Below are 9,224 nucleotides of genomic sequence, written 5' to 3' on the forward strand. Positions count from 1 at the left end.
AAAGGTACCTCTCAATCGTACAATAGATAGATTTACCTGTATTTTCATGTATTCATGTATATTATTTAATATTTAATTAATCCTTATCCTCGATCCTTACTGCATGTAAGGTCTCGTAACCGGAAACGCCATCTTTACATTATGTTCTATGATTTGTCGTTTAGAACAAAACTGTTTATTTAAACTTTTTAATGATTAATTTGGATTAGGTATAATGTCGTAAATGAAGGTTTTATACCAGTAAAAAAAGTAATCGTAATTGCTAAGTACTGAATGGTCATGGTGGACAAGAACGTTATGTGTAAAATCAAGGCCATACAAAATTACTAATGTATAATATGTAAGGAACGAAAGAAAGACAATATTTTTTTTCAAAATGTTATTTATCATGGTACCATTATAAAATATAAAATCTATCACTATATTACAATTATAAATCGTATACTAAACTTCTTTAAAATTAGCACAAAAGTATTTATAAATATTAAAACTAATTTATCTATGTACATTAAATGTAATTCATTTATTTATTCGAAATGTCGACATGTACTCGTATTAAAGCATAAATTGAGTAAATGCTAGATTGTGCAGTCTTAAAAATTGATAAATACAGGGCTACCAACCAAAACAAAATAATCCTCAATCTTTACCATCATTACTGTGACACTGAGATTCTACATAATTAAACCTCCTCTGACAGTATTATTTCATATTTCTACGGTGGGACTATAAAATTATTATAACCCACTGCACCTATTAAATACTAATATACATTAAAAAGAGAAAAAACTTGGTGTGGCAAAAGCGTGCGGAAAGATCTGCGAAGGTACGAAAGAAAGTAATTATGGTGCTTTAAAAAATGGGTGTGTTAGAGCCACACCAAATCTAATCTGTTACTAGATGTATAGAATATAAAAATACAAGTAGATATATAAATGGACAGGTGAGAACCCTAAGTCAAGATCACATCGTTGAAGTAATTGCTTTAAAGTGTGATGTCATACCCAAAGATGTTTACAATTGTCTAAAACTTGGCCAAACTACGATTTCAAAAAACATTTTACAATCTAAAACATTTTGAAATCATTTAAAACTGCACGACAATAAAACTTCGACCATGGGATCAAAGCTGCCCCAAAACAGGCGTAAATAACTTTAAACTAAAAATAATCTTTGGCCAAGTTTGTACTTACATAGAAAATCCTTGATCTATTACAATAGAACCTTTTTGCTCTCTGATTCATTTTTCAACGCTTGTATTCTTCGCTTCTTCGCTATTGATTTGGACAAGCCTACGGCAACTCCAAGGCTCATCATCCCAATTATAGCTGTAAAAATCGACGCTCCAGACAGTACTTTAATAACAATTCTTGCGTACTGCGCAGCGACCGTTGAACATCCGTGTCTTTCATTCGCTAGTTTATTCGTGAACTCACAATCAATTGTGTATGCATCAAGAAATCCGTGGTAATAAGTATCACAACAGGACATGGGGAACTCATTTTTCCAGTTCTTGTAATCCCTCGGGCTGTCCGCCCCGCAGCAGTGCAGCTTTCTCTCGATAACGCCAAAAGACGTCGCTACTTCGTTATCTGTCTTTGTCTGGAAGTACACATCCCACACCGTATCTTTTACAAAGTCATCCGTAGATTTGTTGTCGGCGAACACAAGGGCCACAACGGCTGCAGCAATCAGGCAAATAATCGCTATAGACTGCGCAGTGACAAACACGGTGATCAAACCACGACTGTTTTTATGTGCACTGCTAAATCCACACGCTGACACACCCAGAACAAGGAACGCAACAATCAAAAACAGCCAGGGTATAGCTTGGGGCCAATAGACGGTATAATCCAGGAGATAATGGTTACTATTCCTTAGCGTTGTGAACTCGGTGACTTGGCAAAAGAACCATATCGACGCGGCGGCGATGGCCAAGCCCAATACCGCGTAGATCGTGTTTAAAACATATAAGGTCACTTTAGAAATACCGTAGCTACCCATGTTGACGTGTACACTGCGCCCGCGTTTGAAATTGAATGGCGTTAAGTTGGTTGAAGCGTTGTTGGTTATATAAACTATGGTTTGTATCAAGGTTGCGTGATTCATAAGGATTAATGGAATTGGTGACGTATCGGTTGTTAGTGTTACCTTAAATTATGCCTTATTACAGGCATCACCCAGGTTGATAGTATTTAAAAAAATTAAGTAATTGATACACAGATAACACGCATTTAGTCTTCATTAGAACTAATATATATGGTCATTTACGTAATACCTTTTAGTAGCTATATTTCTTTGCAATGTATAAATTCAAAAATTCTGTGTCGATTATACACAGTACAATTCTGTATTAAAGTGAAGCATATAGAATCATTGTTAAATACTTACATTATTTTTTGTTTTATATATGTATAGATTAGTAAGGTTGAAAACGCAGAACTTGTATACGAAAACTGCGTTCTACGGAACTAGAAAATTGTAATTCTAGAAACTTACAATTTATAAGTCTTTATTTTTCATTGTTATAAGTCATTACACAATTACAAAGTAATTAAATTGTACCTTTGTTTAATATCCTTAAGCGCCATTCAGAACAAGAAAAGAAAAAATAACGTATCTTAGCAATGAATAAGGTTTTTTAACGTGGAAAACGCTATCATATACTGTGTTATAAAATAGCTTTAATGTATTTTTAACCTATTAGTTCCTGTTATAATCTATGGAACCATATATTTGAAATAATTTCTTTAATAATACATTTGACAATTCCTTAATAGCGTTTGAGATTGCATAAGAGTGTGTTTAACTTAAGGACTCATGCTTAATGTAGTTTAACAAACAATTTCCTGTATCTCCTAGAGTGGTTTATGGTTAGTACTGATTCATTAAATATTTCTCTCCGTATCAACTGATGACTTTATGTGTCACCGGTAGGTACTTCTTTGTTCCACGAAATGATATTTTGTAATAAAAACTGTAAAATATATTTTTATTTTACTGTTGTATCTTAAATGATAATTTAATGTGTATTTTAATATAATTGACAGCCATTAACGCTGTGATCACGTGTGAATTTCATTTTTTTTTTAAGACAATTCACACCAATTGACCGAGTCCCATGCTAAGCTGGTGAAGCTTGTGTTATGGGTACTAGGCAACGGATATACATACATATTATAGATAGATAGACATATAAATACATATTTAAACACCCAAGACCTAAGCACCAAATAACCAAATGCTCATCACATTGATGTTCGTCTCAGCCGGGGATCGAACCCGGACCATGGATCCGCAGTCAGGGGTAACCACTAGACCAATGAGTCGTCATCGATTTCAATCCTGAGATTGTGCGTTCAACGCTTGTGTCTTTCTCTTTTTGTTTGTTTTCTTTCTTTTGTGTCTTTGTCTTTTTGTATCTATCTTTAAAAAAAAGCAGGATTATTTAGACCAAAAGATGTCGGTCAGACCCAGAAGGCGATCACTAGTGGAGCTTCATAACATAGAAACTTTTTAATTTTTGCTGAATTCTTTAATATTATTTTTCATTTCATTAATTCTCGATTTGAATATAGTCGTATATGGAAACCTATCAAATGCAAAATTAAAAGCATGAACATATGCTTCGAAAGCAATAAGTATGCTGAAATAATAATTAATTTAATAGGTTTTCATCATATTTTGATTTTTGCATGGCGATTGGAATTGCTAACTATGCAGATTTTGAAATTCGTTAAAAAAATGGGCTCCTGTGAACAAATAAATAATTCATTATTATTTAAAAATACTTAAATATGTATATACTATAGTTAGGACCCAAAAGGATCTTACTAGTTTAACTGTCACAAATATTTGTATGAACATGATGATCAGTGCCATAATAAAATAAATAATACTAAACACATGTTCCAGATCAAGGCAACCTTAACCTGGGCTGGGCTCAATAAACAAATTGACTTAAATTAAATAAATACAGCCTTGGTTGATTTCAATTAAAGAACATTTATTGATTAATCTTTGTTTCCTACGAATAAAGATTCATTCTCACCAACATTAAAAACCTCTGAGGAGGTCTACAATTCAACATTCTTTTTTTAAAATAAATTATTTAGATTCAGCCGATGAAGAGGCTTGTCTGGTCAGAGTTTTGCTGCTTTTTCAAAAGAAGAACATTAATTTTTAAATGATTGTTCATATTGACTTATTGAAAATGAAAGGTGTATGTGGTATTAGAAAACTTTACTTTCATATTCAGCTATAAAACTTGAAGTATTAAAAAAAGTTATAGCAGAAAAACACTACGCTAAACTAAAAGTTCCACAAAGACTTTCACGAAAATATAACGCAGAGTCCGCGAATATCTTTGAATACACCGTATTAAAACTTAGCAATATCAGGTGAATCCTTCAACTTGTTCTGAAATCAAATTAGAAGAACAAACTATAAATGTTATTACAAAACCATAATACGGCTACCTTTAAGCAAAAATCGCATTAAATGTATTATTAAAATGTTTTCCTCGACCAAAAAGTGTTTACTTAATTTGTTCATAGTTAAACTGTGCAAAACAGGTTCATTTGCTTTATAGCATACAACTTCATACAAATTTTCATATAGATATTTTCATTCAGTCCTACTAACGTACCTAATTCCGTGTTATGACACATAGGCGCTAGTAGATACCATCTTGAGGGCGATTTCCCCTTAATTCTATGCGGTTACCGCGAAATATGAGTCATGGGTTGTAGTAAACATAACGTAGTGTAGGAACCAGTTTATGATCTCATTTTATTCGGTGCTTGATTCGATCAATGAAACTTCCGCTAGCGGTATCGTCATATGTAATTTTATGCCAGCAACTTTTATTCTAAGAACAAAACATCTAGGTGTACAATTATTAGATGCCTTTTTGATATCAAAGTTATGTTCTAGATTTCCCTGTGTCTTAGACGCAGCATCAGATGTGATGTCAGGTCAGGACATGTAGTATTTTGTATGATATAGCTTAAATCATAACGGAAAAAGTTTTTCCTCTTGGCTCTGTTCATATCAATTATTTAAAGGTACAAATTCTTAAAACAAAACACTGTTTCAAATAAAGTTTATACGTTTTATACCTCTTTGGTGCTATATATTATGTAGTTATAGATTTAGTTAAACATTTTTTATTTTCTAATATAATTTCATGCATTTTCAAAATCTTTATATTTTAAGACAGGTTTTTTAAGTTAAAAAATTTACATACATAAGACAGACATACATAACATTTATTACTAACGAAACACACAAAATAATAATTATACTAAAAAAAGAAAAACAACAAAAACATATTGAAAAAAAAGGAATCACGTACATTCTAAGTGTGTAATGAGTGTGTGTTGTGGTTGTAACTGGCCCTGGCTCAGCATTATGCTGTGGAGCTTTAAAGCATGAAATATCCAGCAAGCAGTGTGTTTGGAATATTTTGCTCGAATGAAATATTAAAGTACTTACAAGTATCAAAATTACCGGACAGATTTAAAAAGGCACCAAGGTTATTAGTAGTAGTAGACTAAATGCTAAAATACAATCGAATAGCGGTATAACCACCGATGACTCTTGGCCTTAGATTGAAACGGCTGGCAACGAAATCGCGAGCCCTCTGGCATTGAGAGTGTCCATGGGCGTCGGTATAACTTAACAACCGATGAGCCTTCTGCCCATTTGCCTCCTGTTTTAAAAAAAACATTTTCATAAATAGGAATCAACACAAGTCGTTTATAGACTAGTTATATGACTTGTTAATTTATAGATACATCGTTGATTTTTGGTTCCAATTCGTCAACTTTCTGACACTTTTCACAAAGAATAAAAAATACTTTGGCGCACACAAACGGGGCACACAGAAAATAATACATTTTTACCGTTTTTAAATAAATTGTCTCTTGGTCTATACAGTCAGTGCGGTTAGATAACGTGTGTTGTGGAATATTATGAATGAATAATATTATTATTGCCTACCCTATCGGGTTTCGCCAACACAATAATATTGTGACTACGCTAACTTAAAATGTATAATGCTTTAATTTGTGCAATTAGTTATTTTAGGACCATTGTTCTTGTCCAAGCATTAATAATGAGTAATATTATTCTTGTATTAATTTTGGGATTTATTTTGGATGAGTACGTTTATTCGTATTAAGTATAAAAGTTATCAAATAGTTCTTGTATTGAATCTAATGTTTTTACATCTCTTTGTGGGTTTAGAACTGAACATTCTAGATTTTTTTTAGTTCCTAAAGACAACTAAATCAGCCATCTGTGCCTGATATATATGCTCGATTTAATATGTTAGACATACTCAATGCACGTGATAATTTATGATATGTTTCATTGCCGAACGAGAGCTGCCTTGCGATTCTGTAGCTCACTTTTCGAACTCGACGTGAAGCAGTCATTTTACGATTTGGCATTCTCATATATATGTATTGCTCATACAGACAGAAACTCCTTGGCAAAACCGGGGATCGAACTCACGAACTCAAGAGAGGTGGCAGACCGAAAACTAAGCTATGCCAAGGCTAAACTAAGCTATGCCAAGCAAGCTAGGCTAAGCTAAGCTAGAAATAAATAGCGTGCACACCAACATCTAAGCCAAGGCTCAGTCAGTGTGTGCAAAGGGAGTGCGGGGTAGTGGGAGGGGCTTATCTTAGCTCGTGTAGCTGCGCATCGGCATACACAACTAACTTAGCTTCGCATATTTTAGTTAGCTCACATAGCTTAGTTCGCACAGTTTGCGGTCTGCACACAAGTATGGAAAACTGCGTCAGCTATGCGAGCTAAGCTAAACTAACTTAGCTTAGCTCTTGGTCTGCAACCCGTACAAAGCTAAGGCTCAAAATAAAAATATTATGTATATTTTTGACTAATCTTTTAAGATCGATACATCGTTGGATGATATAATTGTAAATACAGGAAACTTCCTCAAGGTCAATTTGACATTTATTGTGATGGGAATAGAACGCGGAACGAAATAACTGTTCTGTTCGCTCTTGTATTTACCCTTTTTGGATGAACTTAGTCATGCTGTAGGCAACTATCTAGTCGTCGAGTCAGTGCAAAAATATGTGGTCGAATTATTGAAAGGCAGTTTCGCAAGACAATTATTAAAATGAACCAGCTGTTATGCAAACCACTTAGCAGTTATCCATATTCGAGTGAATTCAAGTGAACAAACTCAAACGCTAACTGAATGGGATAATTTCAGTAAGCGGTTAGATAGTATTTATATTGTAAAAGAAATCTTTGATCTAGAAAGTCCCCAAAACGATACAGTACACTTTATTTTTTACACAGTATATGTCATCATACCGCGGAGACTCTTAAATGGAAAGCCAAAAAGCCTGCAAAGCTACGTAAGGCTAAATTTTGCTGCCATCCTTCAAGCCTTGGTAATCACGAAATGGAAGTAATACGCACAAAATAATACCAGCTGGACCTTGATCGACCAGACCAAAGTCGCCGCGATGATAGTGATACTACACTTTCCTATAGTAAAGATATACCTTAGTGCCACTGGAGGCAGTAATCACTGAATCCCATTTCTGAATTTCACCTCTAGGTCCTAACTACACGCAGTTGTAGGCATAATGCTGAAACAGAAACCAACGAATATTCTAAACGCCAACACATTTTATAATGTCTCACTTCTTAAAAAAATTCACTAGTGTTATGTTATTGATCATTGTACATTTTATTTCTTGATCGGATATAAACGTGGATTTATTACATTATTTACAACTCAAAATTAATTAAATTACTATTAGATAACACACTATTTGCAGTATATAATGTAGTTCAGAAAAGTAGTCTATATTAATTCCTACAATGTTATCTGTTCGATAAAAGGCATCTAAAATGTAAATTTTTTATTGAAATGCACGGTTTTTCCAACAATTAAAAAATCGATGTTTTCGCGTGCGTTCCTTACCCTTTTGATTAAGTAATAATTACAACGTAGTTAATATTCCGTGACCGTCAGGCGTTTACCATTTAAATTGGGGTTTGATATGAAGGGTTTATCCCTAAATTTAGCTTTGTTTTGAACTTTGTTAAAATGTTTATCTTCAGTCTAGAATGTTTTCTAAATTTAACAATAAATAATATAATTTTTAAGAAGCCTCGTGGTTCGTTGTTTGAAGCGATAATTGTGTCGACATATTAATAATCTTCTCATTATGATAAGGACGACATAGCTTCCAGTACATATACATGTTTTATTTTGTCTTTTACATGTTTATTATCTCTACATCATTGTTCAACTCATCTATATACAGTAAAGAATAACCTTATGCCGTTCATCTGAATGCGCAACCGTCTTAGACCGACACGGCTACCAACCGGCTTAACTCAGAAAGAAGGTCCCCAAATTATCTCGTTCGTATATATCTACGTTAATATATTAAGTTTCTCATGTTAATAAATAAATTATTGTGATGTTGAAACACAAAGAAGTGTATGTTATTGAAAGCAATACTAAAGATATTTAGCTTTTCATGACTTTATGTATGAGTAAAGAAAGAACTTAAATTTTAATACAGAAAAATGTCTGATAATTATATTCTGAAGTAGCCGCAGTAATAAATCCTAGAGTCCAGCGCTGTCTTAATCAGAGATCTTCATTTTATAATCTCGTTTGAACGCGCATTGTCCTACTTAGCAAACTTATTTTTATGACGCTATCGCGGCGTACAGTAAAAATAATCTAAATTATAATACTATTTGGAATATTTTATAAAACTGACAAAATACATATTATTATTATTTAATATATAATATTCGTAACGTTGAAATTATAACACTGATAAAGCTAATGATTAAGGGGGCTAGTATCTTTGGTAAGAGTATGTTATCTATAAGACTAAATAGTATAATAATTGGTCATTTCATGTTTGCACGAGCCAGGGTTATACAATTAGATATACATTTCACGCACTTCTAAGTTAAGTCTGCACCTGTATCATAGTAAATATCTCTATTACATGTGCACACAATCAAACGCAAAGTGATTATTTACATAAACTATATTATAAATAAATAAAATAAGAATAAAAAGCCTTTTATTTCTTGCTAAAAGATATACAAAATAACATAAGTTTACTAAAAAGAAAAAAGAGAAATTAAAATAAAAAAGTTAAAAGTTAAAAATATACATTAGTGTGCATGATTAGATAGGTGCTTTA

General features: G+C 32.8%; 1 protein-coding gene across 1 annotated transcript; it reads right to left on the reverse strand.

Moving 5' to 3' along the window:
• Nucleotides 1–414: 414 nt before the first annotated feature.
• Nucleotides 415–2,055, reverse strand: LOC125055065 (23 kDa integral membrane protein-like). Its single transcript, XM_047657277.1, has one exon. It carries the CDS (start codon nucleotides 2,002–2,004, stop codon nucleotides 1,213–1,215), a length of 792 nt encoding a protein of 263 aa, XP_047513233.1. The 5' UTR covers nucleotides 2,005–2,055; the 3' UTR covers nucleotides 415–1,212.
• Between the last annotated feature and the right edge of the window lie 7,169 nt (nucleotides 2,056–9,224).

Source organism: Pieris napi, chromosome 13 (genome assembly GCF_905475465.1).
Source record: "Pieris napi chromosome 13, ilPieNapi1.2, whole genome shotgun sequence".
Classification (NCBI taxonomy): domain Eukaryota; kingdom Metazoa; phylum Arthropoda; class Insecta; order Lepidoptera; family Pieridae; genus Pieris; species Pieris napi.

Excerpts from the sequence above, each read along its gene's own strand:
- LOC125055065 (XM_047657277.1), bottom strand. The coding sequence starts at position 2,004 with ATGGGTAGCTACGGTATTTCTAAAGTGACCTTATATGTTTTAAACACG.